Source organism: Pseudogymnoascus destructans (assembly GCF_001641265.1).
Source record: "Pseudogymnoascus destructans isolate 20631-21 unplaced genomic scaffold scaffold_4, whole genome shotgun sequence".
Taxonomy (NCBI): Eukaryota; Fungi; Ascomycota; class Leotiomycetes; order Thelebolales; family Thelebolaceae; genus Pseudogymnoascus; species Pseudogymnoascus destructans.
The window spans coordinates 674,331-691,703 of record NW_020167523.1 but is presented as its reverse complement, the minus strand read 5'-3'; the positions used below and the strand labels follow the sequence as shown (position 1 = coordinate 691,703).

Here is a 17,373-nt window from a genome sequence, read left to right as displayed (position 1 = left end):
CGAAACAAACCCCTACGATCTGCTAATGATATATGATACGACATGATATGACAAATATTTACTGCTATTTATTCTCGATTTGTTCTCGATTTTTCACCGCGATTACCATCACTCCTGCAACTATTTTGAGTTGGCCGTCACACTGTTTGGTGTGCTTGTAGCTAGTTTAGATGTATTTTTTGTAGTTTTATTGATAACGTAACGTATGGGGTAGTCGGACATATGGGGTAGTCGGACAAAAAGTTTATTCTACTCTAGTTGACCGAGTCCTACGTGCCACACACTCCTCCAATTCCAATTCTGGGTCGCTTGAATCGTTCTCTACCTCTTCCTCTTCAACTTCCTCGTCTACTTCTTCAATTGGCCGTTTGCGTGGCCTTCCACGTGGTCTTTTCTCGGTTGACTTCAACTCTGCCTCCCGGACAATTTTCAACACTTCCTCGGTACTGAATACAAATTCGCCTTGCAACTTAATTCTCTTGCCCGTAGTTCTTTTCTTTCGTGTCTCAAGTATCTCTTTGTACTCTTTTACCTCCTTCCGAAGGATGCTGAGTTCAGCATTCTGACTTTCAACCAGCCTAGTCATTCTCTTGGCATAGCGTCGAGTTGGTGAAGCAGGAGAGTCACAAGTTGCCATACTTGAATTAAATACTAAATTTGCATGCCTTAGTTCAGTTCCATCTGGAGGAGAACTTCGGAGTATTGAGAGATCCAGAGTAGTGATATTGGTTGAGTTTTGAGGAGTGCGAGGTGGTTCGGTTGGTGGAAGTGGAAGGTTAGCCAGAACTCTTTCTGGGAGAAAGGGTATTAAACCTGCTGCCCTCCACCCACTTCTAATGTTTTGAGGTATAAGACCCTTCTCTCGAATACACCNGCGGTGGGAGGCAACGATGCTATCAGAATTCTCAGTATTATCAAGTCATTCGAACCAACATTCAGGGTGACCTCTAGGATGCTCTTAGTTGCTGTATCAGGTCTCGGGACATATACTACATCAAGAAGCGAGGTGCTTCAGTGGCTATTGCAGCATGATCCAACTTGCAGGATTGACGAAGTTTCCATGGTTGAGTTCCTCAAGCCCGGTAACAGCATTTCATTTGACATGCTACTATCTTATCAGCCGCAACGGCTCACATGTCCCCTGGTTTTTGCCTGTGCCAGGTCCGTAGAGGCCTTGGAATTGCTCATACGCCAAGGAGAGGATATTTCCGATCCAGATATTATCGACGCCATGACAGAAGCTGTTCTGAGGACGGGTCGTGATGAGGACTGGATTTCCAAAATGCTAGGCCATATTCAAAAGCAACGCCTGCGCATTACATCCGCTTCATTAAAAGCTGCGGCTGCGAATAAGAACACGTCTGGTGCTATAAAGTGGGTCTTAGACTACGATTCCACTTTAGAAATACCTTCTGAACTCTTCGAAGAGGTAGCATGGACGCCTGCTAGTGCTCCAAAGTTGGAACTCTTAGAAAAGAGGAATAGAGGAGTTGAAATGACGGAACGATTGTTTATAGCATCAGCAAAGTCTAAGGATGTAAGAACTCTTCGATGGGCGCTAGACCGATCTGATGTTGTGCATATTACACCTCGAGCCCTGGAATATGCAGCAGGCGTGTATTCCTACAAAACGGACAATGTTACCCGTATGAAATTGATCACAACCAAGAACCCATCAATTACTATTACAGAGGAAACATTGAGGCGGACATGCCAGATTGCATCGAGGGATATTAAGCCCCTAGAATGGTTATTGGCCGAGTATCCTCAGCTGTCTCTCACAGAAATTCCAATGGCTGCTCTCCTTCGGGGCGGACAATCTTCAGCAGTTGTGAAGACCATCAAGGAGCACCTCCCGAAACTAAACATTACGCAGACCCTGTTGACTGCAGCTGCTAAAAATGAGTTTACGGAAAAGGCCTTGGAGTTGATATTAACTTTCGACATCGGGGGATTACTCTCGGAATCGATTCTTACAACTATAGCAGGATCCAAGCATGCGGCATCAAAATTTAAAGTTCTCCTCAGGCTGCATTCAGCCTCTGTGAGCGTATCAGATATTGTACTTCGAGCTGCGTCTGAGACTCCCCATGGATCAGGTGCACTGCAATGGCTGGTCTGGTTCTCAGAACCCAGAAAGCCGAACCATACGCCTGTTTTGCCGTATGACGCAATGGTATGGTATCTTAATCGAGATCCATCACCTACCATTACGCAGAAGATGCTTGTGGCAGTGGCACACCAACCGTGGGGTGGAGATGTGCTAGCCCTGCTTCTCAAGCGCAACCCCATATTTATCATTTCCAAGGAGTTGATGGAAGCAGTTTGCTACAACTGGGAGTTTGGAGAAACACAATGCAGGCTCCTACTCAGCCACCATAAGCACACCAGGGTCTCGGAGGATATCCGCTCTGCGGTCTTGAAATGGGCGAGCGGTACGACGTCCAGTATATATAAACTTATCAGGAGCATAACGACGACATTGATTTTCGGTAACCCCTGAAATACTGCCCGTGGATATCTGACACGCATCTCTCAACGATATTTTGGATACAATGGACTACGAACTGCTCATTTCACAGAGGGTGCCAGCGACCTGAGTCTCCATCGTCTCTATCCCAGCCAATTCACGAAACGAAACAAACCCCTACGATCTGCTAATGATATATGATACGACATGATATGACAAATATTTTACTGCTATTTATTCTCGATTTGTTCTCGATTTTTCACCGCGATTACCATCACTCCCTGCAACTATTTTGAGTTGGCCGTCACACTGTTTGGTGTGCTTGTAGCTAGTTTAGATGTATTTTTTGTAGTTTTATTGATAACGTAACGTATGGGTAGTCGGGACATATGGGGTAGTCGGACAAAAAGTTTATTCTACTCTAGTTGACCGAGTCCTACGTGCCACACACTCCTCCAATTCCAATTCTGGGTCGCTTGAATCGTTCTCTACCTCTTCCTCTTCAACTTCCTCGTCTACTTCTTCAATTGGCCGTTTGCGTGGCCTTCCACGTGGTCTTTTCTCGGTTGACTTCAACTCTGCCTCCCGGACAATTTTCAACACTTCCTCGGTACTGAATACAAATTCGCCTTGCAACTTAATTCTCTTGCCCGTAGTTCTTTTCTTTCGTGTCTCAAGTATCTCTTTGTACTCTTTCACCTCCTTCCGAAGGATGCTGAGTTCAGCATTCTGACTTTCAACCAGCCTAGTCATTCTCTTGGCATAGCGTCGAGTTGGTGAAGCAGGAGAGTCACAAGTTGCCATACTTGAATTAAATACTAAATTTGCATGCCTTAGTTCAGTTCCATCTGGAGGAGAACTTCGGAGTATTGAGAGATCCAGAGTAGTGATATTGGTTGAGTTTTGAGGAGTGCGAGGTGGTTCGGTTGGTGGAAGTGGAAGGTTAGCCAGAACTCTTTCTGGGAGAAAGGGTATTAAACCTGCTGCCCTCCACCCACTTCTAATATTTTGAGGTATAAGACCCTTCTATAGAATACACCGGAAGATTTCAACCCAGTGGGAGCGCTGGATTCGCTTTATTCCTGCTCGAGTATACCGATCTACTTCCTGAGCATGAAATCACTTAAGAGGTCCATACACCCCAATATCAAGTGGTTGGAGTAGATGAGAGCAATGAGGCGGTAGAATAAGAAGGTCGATGTCATTCTCAATGCACAGTGCAATCATATCGCCAGTAATGTGACTAGAATGGCCATCCATAATCAACATTCGCAGGTGATTTCCAGACTTTTTGCATGACTCAGGCTCAAATACATTCCGCAACCACTCAAATCTATGACTGTTTGAAGTCCAGCCACTATTACTTGTTGAGAAGTGCCACCGTCTGCATCAATGCATTCAAGTACAGTTATCCACTCCTGCTTCCCAGCTGTGACCTTCCAATTGGATTTCAAGGTAGAATCAACAATTATTCGCGTGGATTGAGTCTCTCCAACTGCAAAACCTGTCTCATCCATATTATAGATGTTGCATGGCTTGTACTTTCGCTCTTCAATTCGTGCTTTAAACGCGTCAAACCAAGCTGAAATCTTTATAGGAGTGGCTTCTTTATGTCGTGCAGACTCTAGTTGTCTTGAGTAGACCCCTTTAAAGTTTGGATGTCGTTTTAAGAATCTATAGATCCATTCATGGCCTATGGGGGTAGGATTGTGTCATACTGACATTCGTTGCACTCAGTTTGCTATCAAACTCAAGAGCAAACTTAGAAATCTCCTCCTCAAACCTACAAGTCACCATACATATCTTGGCTTATCACACCAACAACAGAAGCAATACTACTCAACGATTGCTGCAAACTCTTCTACTACATCTGTTTATGCTACATACATCACGGCATATCATTTGGACACTCATTGAACAAGTTATTAAGAAAATCTCCTCCTTAAGGGGGTGGGCCAATACTACCACATGGCATATCTCTACCAACTAGAGGCCTAGGAACATGAACGATAGCTCTAGAAGCTTCTACAACCCTCTATGATTCATTACACGTCATCGCTCCTTAGTTACCCACAAGATTGGTTAAGTTATGACATAATTTGTCTATAGGTACTCTGACCTTGGACCTCCTTTTCACTTCCTATAGGCTAGGAACCCAAGAGATGGTTCTATGGGATTCTCTTACGTTCACTACATGATTAGCAAGCTAGTTGTGGGTCGCACTTGATTTCTAATACATTTACCAAGCCTGGTTAGTCATGGAAAGTCATGGAAAATAAGAGAACTACACTCCTTTGGCATAAATAGGATTGCCCTTTCCTTAAGAAAGGGCAAGCAGGCAATACAGTAAATCGACTAGCACATACTTCCACGTCTTTTCCAAGCTTCCAAGCATTGATCTTGTTATTCTCTGTTTTTGAAAAGTCAGTGAGGTGCTAACCTCTGACTTACCCCTGAGTTCTCAGACTCAACATTTGTTGCAACTTGTCTAAACCACTTCACCACATCATACACCTGATTGCTGCGTTGTGGAATAGTCTAAGCTACAACCCTTTGGCTCTGTTTCCTAAGACAGTGTGTTGTCTTAGTAAATTCATCCCTTCCTTGGGTGGCTAGATTCTCATATCTGGTGCACCCACCATTACACCTTGCCTGCTTCAAGCTTCAACTATTTCTATAGCAGCACTTCGATACTACAATGGAGGACGACCAAGCTCCTACAACTACTGCTGAACAGCAGATGCAACAACTGTTTGCCTTTATACAAACTATAGCAAACAAACTTGAGAATTTGGAAAACACCTTTCAAGCCAACACTTCAGCAACACAATCTTCAACTCAGACACATCATACAGAGCTTCCCACAGCTCCTCTGGCTATTTCGAGTACCCCAGGTGCACTTCCTAAAGTGCAAACACCAGATTTATACCATGGAGACAGGAGGAAGTTGAAGGGATTCCTTATGCAACTGGACATCTACTTCACCCTCAGGCCTCATCAGTTCACCTCAGACATTCAGAAGATCTATTTCGCTGCCAGCTACCTCCGTGGATCTGCATTCAACTTCTTTGAGCCATATCTTAGAAGACTTAGTGGCAACAACCAAAATACCACTACACCTTTGATTACCTCTTATGACCAGTTTCAAGAGGAACTTACCAGGACCTTTGGAGACATCAACGAAACTGCTACAGCAGAAAGAGAGCTACAGAAGCTATGTCAAAAGACCTCTGCTGCTCAGTATACAACAGAATTTAGGAGAATCACTTCTCACTTGACTTGGAATGAAGAAGCCTTAGTCTTCACTTACTACCAAGGGCTCAAGAGCTCTATTAAGGATGAACTCAGCAAAGAAGAACGCCCTACAACACTTCAAACGCTTATAGAGAAAGCTGTCAGACTTGATGATAGGCTTTTTGAAAGAAGAAAGGAGAAGAACCAAGACTGGCATCCAACAAGAAATTTCAACAATTACACCTCTACACCAACTGCTAAGGACTCAGCACCTGAACCTATGGACTTAGACGCCTCTATAAAGAGATCTACAGCAAATCCAGCACCTCAGCCTACAGGATACCCTCAAAAACTGAAAAGGGGTAAACTTACCCCTCAAGAAAGAAAACACAGAATGGACAACAACCTTTGTTTATACTGTGGCAAAGGGGGACACAGAATTCAGGAGTGCTATTCAGCACGGGGGAGTGCTGATTCAAAACATATAGCAGCCTCAGACACAGTCACAACTGCTATTCCTGAAAAACTTGAAAAATCCCTAGCAGGCACAACTTCAACTGAGACTATAACTTCTCCCCTAGACAACAAAGATGTGTCGATGGTGCTTTCTCAGAGTCTCACACACCTGTTAATCCCTATTCAACTCCATTTCAAACAACAGGTGTTGTCTACAAGGGCTATGATAGACTCAGGGGCAACAGGCAACTTTATATCTCAAGACCTCATCTTGACACACCAGTTACCTACAATTCCCAAACGCACTCCAGAGTTGCTCCGAGTCATTGATGGAACTCCTATCAGTTCAGGTTCCATTACCTGCAACACCCCAGTACTCAAACTTGAGATTCCCCTAGGAAAATCAACATTTTCAGACACCATCTCTTTAGATGTTATACCAATGAAGTACCCAGTCATCCTAGGTCTTCCATGGCTTCAAAGGCATGATCCAACTATCAATTGGAAGCATTTATCGCTTGGGTTTAGCTCAAATCCTGAGCTCAATACTGGAAAAACCCTTCAAGCCTCAGTTACCCCTATTCAGGTCCAAGACTCAAACTTGTCCCAGATCAAGGATTTTGACCAAACTATGGACGATATATCATCTCTGATATGGGTTAAACCTTTCCAACCTGTCCTGGAGATAGCAGCTACTTCAGATTTGGAGAAATCATCTCAGGAGGTCATTTTGCCTTTAGCATACCAAGACTACCAACATCTTTTTGACAAGGCAAAGGCATCAATTCTGCCAAAGCACCAGCCTTATGACCATGAGATACCACTCGCAGAAGGCTCAATGCCTCCCTACGGCCCTATCTACTCTCTATCTGAATTAGAGCTGAAAACTCTCAGAGAATACCTAGATGAGAACCTTAGTTCTGGCTTTATCAGAACTTCTTCCTCACCAGCAGGAGCTCCCATTCTCTTTGTCAAGAAGAAAGATGGCTCCTTGCGTCTCTGTGTTGATTATAGGGGCCTTAATGCAGTCACTGTTAAAAACAGATATGCTTTACCCCTTATCCCTGAGCTCATAGATAGGCTCTCTTCAGCAAGGATCTTTACCAAGTTAGATCTCAGGGGAGCTTATAACCTGATACGCATCAAGGAAGGTGATGAGTGGAAGACAGCATTCAGAACACGCTATGGTCATTTTGAATACCAGGTAATGCCTTTTGGGCTTGCCAATGCACCTGCTTCTTTCCAAGCTCTCATGAATGATATTCTAAGACCTTACTTGGATATCTTTGTTGTTGTCTACTTAGACGACATTCTTATATACTCTTTAGACACTCAAGAGCATGTTCTACATGTTAGACAAGTCTTAGAGAAGCTATCTCAAGCACAACTCTTTTGCAAACTTGAGAAATGTCTTTTCCATATGTCTCAAGTTGATTTCTTAGGACATAGAATTTCAACAGAAGGCATTCAGATGGACCCTGAAAAGACAAAAGCAGTACAAACGTGGCCTATTCCTTCCAGCATTAAAGAGGTTCAGTCTTTCCTTGGGTTTGCCAACTATTACAGGAGGTTTATACCAAGATATACATCCTTGGCTTTACCCCTTACTCAATTACTTCACAAGGACACTTTGTATCACTGGGATAAGACACAGCAAGATGCTTTCGATGCTCTTAAAGGAGAATTTAAAGAAGGGAAAATGTTACTACACTTTAACCCCTTGAAACCTGCCACTCTTGAGACAGATGCCTCAGATTTTGCCATTTCTGGAATCTTATACCAAGCTCCAAAAGACAAACAAGAAGAGCTACAGCCTGTGGCATTTTACTCAAGAAAGCTATCAGCAGCTGAACAAAACTATCCCATTACAGACAAGGAACTGCTTGCCATAGTATGTTCTCTAAAGCATTGGAGATGCTACCTTGAAGGGGCAAACTATCCTATCACTATTTACAGTGACCATTCAAATCTCTTGACCTTTACAACCACTAAACAGCTCAATCGACGACAAGCAAGGTGGTCTGAACAACTAGGAGGTTTTGACTTTGTTATAAAACATGTCTCAGGGGCCAAGAATCAAAGAGCAGATCTCCTCTCAAGAAGACATGACTACCAAGATTCTGCTAAAACTAGCAATACAAAGGCTCTGCTAGACTCAGCAAAGCTTATAGCAGCATCTTTAAGCAACCTTAGTACTACAGAGGACTTAGGGGTAAACTTATCCCCTCAAGACCAAGTTGCCCCCATTACCTCTTCTCAGGAACCAGAGACCTTTAAAGACTATACACCCTCAGCAACACTTCTTAAAGCATTCAAAGATGCTTACAACCATGATCCCTTTGCGAAAAGAACTTTGGAATACCTCCAGAAGAAAGGTTCCTCTCTTGAGAAAGTTGGACTACAGAATTTCTCAAAAAATCAGCATGGACTTCTCTTATTCAAGAACTATATCTATGTCCCAAGGGATAAACGATTACAGCTACACCTCCTACAGCAGTTCCATGATGCTCCAGCTGCAGGGCACTTTGGCTTTGCAAAAACTTATGAACTTCTAACAAGAAAGTTCTACTGGCCTAGTCTAAGGACTACTCTTCAAGACTATATATCTTCTTGCACTACTTGCAACTTGAACAAGCCTACACGGCAAAAGCCCTATGGCCTCTTGCAGCCTCTACCTATACCAGAACGCCCATGGGACTCCATATCCATTGACTTTATAGTCAAGTTGCCTCCTTCTATCCCAAAAGGGGGTGCTACCCCTTATGACTCTATCCTTGTGGTGGTAGAAAGGCTCACAAAAATGGCACACTTTGAGCCTTGCAATGAGACTATCACAGCTTCTGAACTTGTGTGGCTATTCCTCAAGGTGGTCTTTAAATATCATGGAATTCCTGGACACTGGATCTCAGATAGGGGAGCAGTTTTCACTTCAAACTTTTTTAAGGAGTTCTCTAAACTCTTAAACATGGAACAACGCTTCTCTACAGCTTATCACCCTCAAACAGATGGCCAGACAGAGAGAGTCAACTCTGTACTTGAACAATATCTAAGAATTTATACAAACTATGCTCAAGACAACTGGGCAGATCTTCTCCATCTTGCAGAATTTGCTTACAACAACACAGTCTCTAACACCACAAAAGAGACACCTTTCTATGCAAACTATGGTTATCACCCTAGGTTTGAAGTGGCAGAACTGAATTGTCCTGAAAATTTCAAAAACCCTTCTGCTACTGAAAGAATCATCTACCTTAAGGGCCTCCAGGACTATCTCAAGGTTCAAATACAGCGTGCACAAGACGAGCAGGCTCAGGCCTTTAACAGGGGGGTGGTTGCACCACAATTCAAAGTTGGTGATCAAGTCTTTTTGTCTAGAAGACATATCACAACTACTAGACCTTCAGACAAACTTGATACTAAAAGACTTGGACCTTTTAAGATCACAAGGACTATTGGCAAGAATGCTTTCGAGCTTGCATTACCACCTACTTGGACTATCCATAATGTCTTCCATGCATCTCTCTTGTCTAAGGCACAAGAAAGTTCCTTAAGACCACTTCAGTCTCCTCCACCTCCTGTTCTGATCTTGGATCAACCAGAATATGAAGTAGAGTCTATCCTTGACAAAAAGACACTTAGAGGTCAGGACTACTTCCTCGTTAAGTGGAAAGGCTATCCTACAAGTGACAACACTTGGGAGCCTAAGAGAAATCTAAAAAATGCATCTAAGCTCATTCTAGAATTTCTTTCTAAGAAAGCCAACTGGCTAAAGGGCAAGCAGACAGCCAACAAACGTCCTTAAAAGGGGGATCATGTCATACTGACATTCGTTGCACTCAGTTTGCTATCAAACTCAAGAGCAAACTTAGAAATCTCCTCCTCAAACCTACAAGTCACCATACATATCTTGGCTTATCACACCAACAACAGAAGCAATACTACTCAACGATTGCTGCAAACTCTTCTACTACATCTGTTTATGCTACATACATCACGGCATATCATTTGAACACTCATTGAACAAGTTATTAAGAAAATCTCCTCCTTAAGGGGGTGGGCCAATACTACCACATGGCATATATCTACCAACTAGAGGCCTAGGAACATGAACGATAGCTCTAGAAGCTTCTACAACCCTCTATGATTCATTACACGTCATCGCTCCTTAGTTACCCACAAGATTGGTTAAGTTATGACATAATTTATCTATAGGTACTCTGACCTTGGACCTCCTTTTCACTTCCTATAGGCTAGGAACCCAAGAGATGGTTCTATGGGATTCTCTTACGTTCACTACATGATTAGCAAGCTAGTTGTGGGTCGCACTTGATTTCTAATACATTTACCAAGCCTGGTTAGTCATGGAAAGTCATGGAAAATGAGAGAACTACACTCCTTTGGCATAAATAGGATTGCCCTTTCCTTAAGAAAGGGCAAGCAGGCAATACAGAAATGGACTAGCACATACTTCTACGTCTTTTCCAAGCTTCCAAGCATTGATCTTGTTATTCTCTGTTTTTGAAAAGTCAGTGAGGTGCTAACCTCTGACTTACCCCTGAGTTCTCAGACTCAACATTTGTTGCAACTTGTCTAAACCACTTCACCACATCATACACCTGATTGCTGCGTTGTGGAATAGTCTAAGCTACAACCCTTTGGCTCTGTTTCCTAAGACAGTGTGTTGTCTTAGTAAATTCATCCCTTCCTTGGGTGGCTAGATTCTCATATCTGGTGCACCCACCATTACAAGTAACTAAGGAGTGATGTCATGTAATGAATCATAGAGGGTTGTAGAGATATGCTGTGTGGTAATATCAGCACAGTAACTAAGGAGTAATGACGTGTAATGAATCATAGAGGGTTGTAGCATTCGTTGAGTAGTATTGCTCTTGTTGTTGGTGTGATAAGCCAAAATATGTATAGTGACTTGTAGGTTTGAGGAGGGGATTTCTAAGTTTGCTCTTGAGTTTGATAGCAAACTGAGTGCAACGAATGTCAGTATGACATAGTTCTATATAAGCTATAGAATGTTCTCTCTCACTTAAATCTATACTTAAGGACTCTAACTCCTCTAATAGTTAAAAGTGACAATTATACTTTAAAGACTCCTTAAACTATAAAAGAGCTTAACTTTCAAACAGAGCATGTTAAGAACCATATTCATTAGAATAACTCTCCTAGCTTAATTAATAATGCACTAAGCCGGCTTGCTAAAAAAGCTTAGGTTATGATTAGTGTATTAAATAGTATTAGTAATATAGGTTGTATAACGTACATGTATAGCGAATGTACAAAACTGTAACACTGACTTCTAAATGATAGAAGACATAGAGGTTTCTTATGTAAGGTTAACTTAACAGAGGAGGTAGGGGATTAAACACAAAGGCTTTCTAAGTAACACGTTATAGTATTGTAAAGAATACTATATTAAGTTGAGCACGAAGCTCCTATCTAAGGGAATACTATCTACTTAAATAGTGGCATCGTGCCTCATAGATAGTCTAGATAGTTGATGGATAGCTAGATAATCTAGATACAGTTCTCACACGATAAGTCGATACTCAATTAGGCGATATTCATGCCAACTTGATATTTTTTGTAGGATTCTTTATTTTCCCACCAAAACCACGATACACTCGATATCAAACTGATTTGGCTAGATATCGTCTTATACCGACATTACATAGGCCAAGATGCCTCGAAATCAGCTGTTTACAATGACAGTTGAGTAGTGTCGCACACTCTGAAACTAGTATGCTCACTAGTCACCAAAGCCTTCGCAACTCTATTAACTGGTTCTTTAGAACCTTTAGCTATTGTATTTGACAGTTAACAGTCTCTAAATCTTTAAGCTCTCGATACGTCAACCTCGATACAATACCTCTTAACACAATTTAGCAATCAACTCAACGTCGTAAAGCTGTTGCCTAGCCTAACCTTAAAGCAGTCCTCTTTAAATGGCAGCAGCTTATTAAAAGCAAGGGAGGAGTTACAAGCACCAATATACTACAACTACGTGCTAAAACGATTTAGGAGCAACTTCTATAATACCACAACTAGCCTACGCCTCAATTCTCTTAAGGCTAGGTTTTGAATTTTAAAAGACGACATAAGATTAAGAGTTATACTTAACATAGCGAAGCAAGCTTAGTTCCTACATAAGCAGAGGAAGAAATAAAGGGGATATAGACAATAGCAGGGGAATATCAAGAGGAGGACATTTATAACATAGACAAAACTAGGCTCTTTTAAAAGCTGACTCCTTTAAAGGGTCTTTTAACAATATCACAGCTAGGATTTAAGAAGGACAAGGCGCGAAATCAGTTGTTTGTTATACAAACTATATGGGAGCTGATTAGATGCCACTTTAGTTTATTAGAAAGGCAAAGAAACCTTGAGCACTCTAGTATATTAATGTTAAAGCAATGGGAGGTTATTAGCGATGGAACAAGAAGGCTTAGATGAATTAGTTTATTATAGCAGAATGGCTAAGAGCTTTCTATTTACATATAGGCTCTTATAGACAGATTCTGCTAACAATGGACAACTTTTTAGCACATATTGCTGCTGTCGAAACCACGCCTTTGCCCTTAAATATACGAATTATCTAGCTACTAGCAAATGCAACAAGTTGATTCTAGGCCCTTAATCAAGGCATTATTACCTCCCTTAAAGCTCATTATCGTCCACAATGGCTGTGTTCATGCTAAACACCTTTGATAGCAATGAAGATCCTCTTAAAACTATTAACTTACACCTTGCCCTTCGCTGATCATCCGATCATGGTATTACGATGTCTTAAATACGACTATCTACAACTGCTTCTGCAAAAGCACAATTATCAAAAACCTAATCCAACTTCCTCTCGAGCACATTCTGCCTCTTACTGACCTTTACAACCAAGTGCAACAGCACAGCTGAATTCACAATGCGATGGACCTTTCAAACTTTCTAAACCTAGCGGAGGAGACAATACAAGAGGGTATTCAAGATAGTGAGGGGGATATAGTACTATGAGAGGTCATTGAACAATATATCTAGCCTCCTAATGAAGGTCAAGATGATAACGATAGGGAGGAGCTTAGACTGCCAGTGGTTCATTCTACGTAGGCAGTTCTACAAGCCCTCTAAGTTCTAATTGACTTTATAGAAACTAGGAATAGTGGCTGATAAGGGAGCCGGCAGCTACGCTCTGTTCTTTAGAGCGTATAGAAAGGGAATTAGTGGTCAAAAGGGCAAATGAGGGCATTTAGGGCACATTATGACGTTTGGCTTACGTAATGGTTTCATTACTCGATATTCAGTATATCTCGATATTATCTAGAGGAATTATTATATGACTTATCGCGTGGGAACTGTAGTTGATGGATAGCTCAACTGTCTAATATCCACTAGTTTCTGCAACTATCAACTAGCCTAGTCACGCTAGTTTCCTGAGAGTTAAAGAGATTGGCTATTATGCAGTCAAATGAATAGATGATGTTTATGTATAAGCTATCTAATGCTTGTCCCATTCCCTCATCCCATACGCTTTCCACCATAATATACAAAAAACCCGCAGTGAGGATATACATCACACCACCAGCATCTACGTTCGTCTACACCTTGCTGCTCCCAGCACCCTTCAGTCCACATCTACAACTTAGCCTTCGGCGCCTCGAGAGTTGGGAGCATCAGGTCGCGGATATCACCAGCCGCCTCGTTGAGGTAGAAGCTCATCCTCTCGCTGCCAAGGCCCTTGGAAACGACGTTGAATTGCAAGCTGTATATAGTCAGTATGATTCAAATTTAGAATTATAGAATGTGCCTACCTGTTCTCGTTGATCATGTAGGCGATTCCCCATCCGTCATCAACAACCTGCGACCATCCGTAGCCGTTGAAGTACTCGGAGCTCAGCTGCGAGCTGGAGATGAACCATTTGCTAGAGTACGAGAACGCTGGGTCCTTGTAGATAGCTGGCAGCTCCTCTCCGGGCGCCAAGAGCTTCTTAAGACCGAACAGGTGGCGGTCGACACCCTTCCCGTCAGACGCAGCAGCGATGTACTCGAGGTGGGAGTTGATAGCCTTGCGGAAAAGCTCAACGGTAGTCTTGGAGTCGTTATCCGCATTGCTTATAGCCTTGCAGAAAGCGACCGAGTCGTCAGACACAGTACGGGTAGTCTCGGTGCGGCCGAGCTGGAAGCGGCGAGTGGCGGCGGACTCGTAGGTACCGCGGTTCTTGCCGAACATCTTGAAGTACGCGAGCTGGATGATCATCTGCACGTATGCGTCGGGGGAGCACTTGAACTTCTTGATCAGGCCCTTTCCGTAGCCCTGGTAGGCCTGGACGCGGAGCTCGTGCTGGCCGATGACATCGGCGAAGTCCTTCTCGGCGCGGTGGATCTCGGAGGCGACTTCCTTGGTGACGTGGAACTTGACGGGGGCGGGCTCGGGGAGGGAGGAGCGCACGTTGGTGGCGGAGAAGTCGAGCTTGTTGTTGAAGATGACGTCGTTGACGTAGTCGTTCAGGCGGTGGGTGGGGGTGCCGTCCATCATGCTGTGCTCGCCCATGAAGCCGGAGGTTCCGTTGTCGTTTATGATGAACTGGATGGGTTTGTCGAACCAGCGGTTCTTGCCATCACCGTGCCAGTACTGGTGCGCGCGCTCCTCGAGGGTGACGGGTGCGGCATCATCAAGGCAGACGACGAAAGAGGCGGCCTCAATGGCCTCCAGAGCCTTAGCGTTGGCTGGGTGGGCCTTGAGGAGGACCTCGCGGGCGTCGGTCCAGATGTCGCGGTTCTCGGAGGTGAGGGCACCGACGGCGGGGACGGTCTCGGCGATCTCGTAGATGCGGCGGAACTGAGCCTCGAGCTCAGCAGTGTTGAGCTGCTGGCCGTCGGCCTCAGTGAAGACCTTGTAGAACTGGTTCTTGCGGACCACAGCGATGTACTTGTGCTCCTCGTGGTTGAACTTGATGGGATAGTCAGCCGGCTTGGCTGCGACACGGCTGCAGTTGAACATCCACTTGTAGCTGTCCATGGAAATTGGAAGCTTCTTCATGTACTCCGGCTCGAGAGTTCCCAAGTCCACCTGCTTCTTGAACTCCAGAGCGGAGGTGGTGATGGCAGCAGCGCGTTTGGACGGGTCGCGCCGCCTGCGATCATCGCGATGTGAGTAGAAGTAGCTAACGTATGGCACGACGGGGTCACGGTATGAGAGGTATGCAGCGTCGTTCCACCACTCGTAGATCCAGTTGGCGGTCTTGGGGTCCTCGCGGCGGGCGATCAGCTTCTTCTGAAGCTTCTCGCCGATGCCGCCGGGCTGGATGAAATCGGCAACGACCTTCTTTGTGTGCTCGAACTCGGTCGCCGACACGAGCGGGTGAACGGACTTCACATAGCGCGCCGCCGTCTCCTCTAGAGTTGGCACTGGGAGCTTGGGGAGAGACTCCTCAAATCGGAGCATAGGACCCTTCGAGTTATCCTCTTTGTAGCCTGTCTGCGGGTTAGCATGTGCTCCATGGGGGCGGGCAACGCTTCAAGCGGCGAGGAAGACATACCAGCTGGCAGAGAGCTGTTGCTTCGTGTCATGGCTGGAGTAATTATCTGTAAAAATTGTCAGCTTCTGCGGGATTCTCGAGCTCGTTGCAAGCTACGTGTTCTGGACTTACTCTAGACGTTCGCATAGACTGTAAACCACTTCTCAGCGCAGATGACGACACACGGCTCTTTGCAAACACGTTCAACATGCCTCACGACTTGGATATAAACGGGGAGAAGGGAAAGAGGGTTGAAATGAGATATCACACGTAAATAATTTTGGGAGGTGTGTACCGAGCGTCATTTACTAGTTGGATGTCTTCGGCTTCGGAGTGGGTTGGGGATTGAGCCTCGGCTTTTCCAACCCGCCGCCTTTCCAGCATGTCGGCCTGTATACAATACAACAAACTCCACAATTTGCCACTGGGTACATATGATTATTTACATTATGGTACACTTATAGTACGGCATCTTCGGAATCACCAAATCGACCATCCTTGAGGCAATCATACTGTGAATTTTAATCATCAACACACGGCCACGTGTAAGGAAAGATACATCCACATACATGATAACAGCCGGGTGCAGCCGCCTCGGAGTTTTGGTTATTCCGGCGCCGTCAATCGTGATATAGCGAAGGCAGTATATACAGCTTCAAGTTCTCAACCTCATAAATTGTATGAACATTTTGAGTAGATATACAGCGTATAAACAAGTACCACCTAGGTTACTTAGCCCGCTTCCTTCCACGCCGATTCTTGCCTTGCCCTCTGCCGCCTCCCCTGCCTCCCTTACCCCGACCTCTTGTGCTGTCAGGTTGCGGAGAAGGACTCCCGTCCTCAGCGGTCTCTTCCGCTGTTTCCGCCTCGTCTTCATCTCCATCATCCCCCGTCTCCTCGACCTCTTCCTGGTCCGTAGGCTCAGCTGTTGTCTCCTTGCTCGCCTGCCTCTCACTCGACTCCCTGCCCCGTCCAACCCCTCGCCCGCGACCACGTCGTCCGCCTCGGCCACGACCAGGCCGAGTCGCCGAGGAGGGCGGCGGCGGCGATGTCTGCGCATCATCCGTATCCTCGACAGTGCTGGCTCGGTTTGAGGCCGCTTCGCCGCGCCTGCGCTTCTTGGGCGGCGGGAGATCTGGCGGCGCATTTATCTGGGGCGGAGAGGAAAGCGCCTCGCTGGACACTTGGCCTCGAGCCCACATCATCCCACCGAATTCGTCTTCTGGTAAGGAGAATTCCAGGAATTTGTCCTCTCCGGTTTCGTCCTCGGCGAAGTCTAGCGTGTTCTCGCGCTCATCGATGAGCTCCAGGTTGTATAATCGGCCCAACTTCTCCCATATTCCAGGTATCCTCGTGTGCACGTCTGCCTTGTATCCGTGATTTCGGAGGTATTCTGATAGCGCGATCATGCGAAAGTGTTTGTGCATGCCTCGAGACCACTTAGTTGTTGCCCATTTCCCACGTGAAAGAAGTAGGGGTCTTACCTGCTGGCTTCCACCTGATTATGCCTTTATATAGTGAGGTCTCCTGCTCATCGGTCCATGGGTCTTGTAATGGATCATATGCTGGCTTGTCAGGCGATTCCTGCTCTTCTGGTGTGTCGACAGCCATGGAATCCCCCTCATCATGGCCAGGAGTTGACGCCATGCGCCCACCACCCCTAGTCTTCTTTCGTGGCGGCATTTTGAGGATCAG

At 44.9% G+C, this 17,373-nt stretch overlaps 3 protein-coding genes across 3 annotated transcripts; 1 reads left to right on the top strand and 2 right to left on the bottom strand.

Annotated features, from left to right (window-relative positions):
* Positions 1–904: 904 nt before the first annotated feature.
* Positions 905–2,503, top strand: VC83_01952 (uncharacterized protein; the record flags this gene model as incomplete). Its single annotated transcript, XM_024465624.1, has 1 exon — positions 905–2,503. Exon 1 carries the CDS (start codon positions 953–955, stop codon positions 2,501–2,503), a length of 1,551 nt encoding a protein of 516 aa, XP_024326787.1. The 5' UTR covers positions 905–952.
* An 11,118-nt stretch (positions 2,504–13,621) lies between these two features.
* On the bottom strand, positions 13,622–15,975 carry CAT2 (Carnitine O-acetyltransferase mitochondrial). The gene is made up of 4 exons (XM_024465623.1): positions 15,811–15,975; positions 15,700–15,745; positions 13,972–15,634; positions 13,622–13,922 (listed from the first exon to the last, which is right to left on the bottom strand). Exons 1-4 carry the CDS (start codon positions 15,886–15,888, stop codon positions 13,796–13,798), a joined length of 1,914 nt encoding a protein of 637 aa, XP_024326786.1. The 5' UTR covers positions 15,889–15,975; the 3' UTR covers positions 13,622–13,795.
* VC83_01950 (uncharacterized protein) lies at positions 15,976–17,361 on the bottom strand (the record flags this gene model as incomplete). The annotated part of the gene is made up of 2 exons (XM_024465622.1): positions 15,976–17,107; positions 17,163–17,361. The coding sequence occupies 2 exons, from the start codon at positions 17,359–17,361 to the stop codon at positions 16,407–16,409; spliced, it is 900 nt and encodes a 299-aa protein (XP_024326785.1). The 3' UTR covers positions 15,976–16,406.
* Between the last annotated feature and the right edge of the window lie 12 nt (positions 17,362–17,373).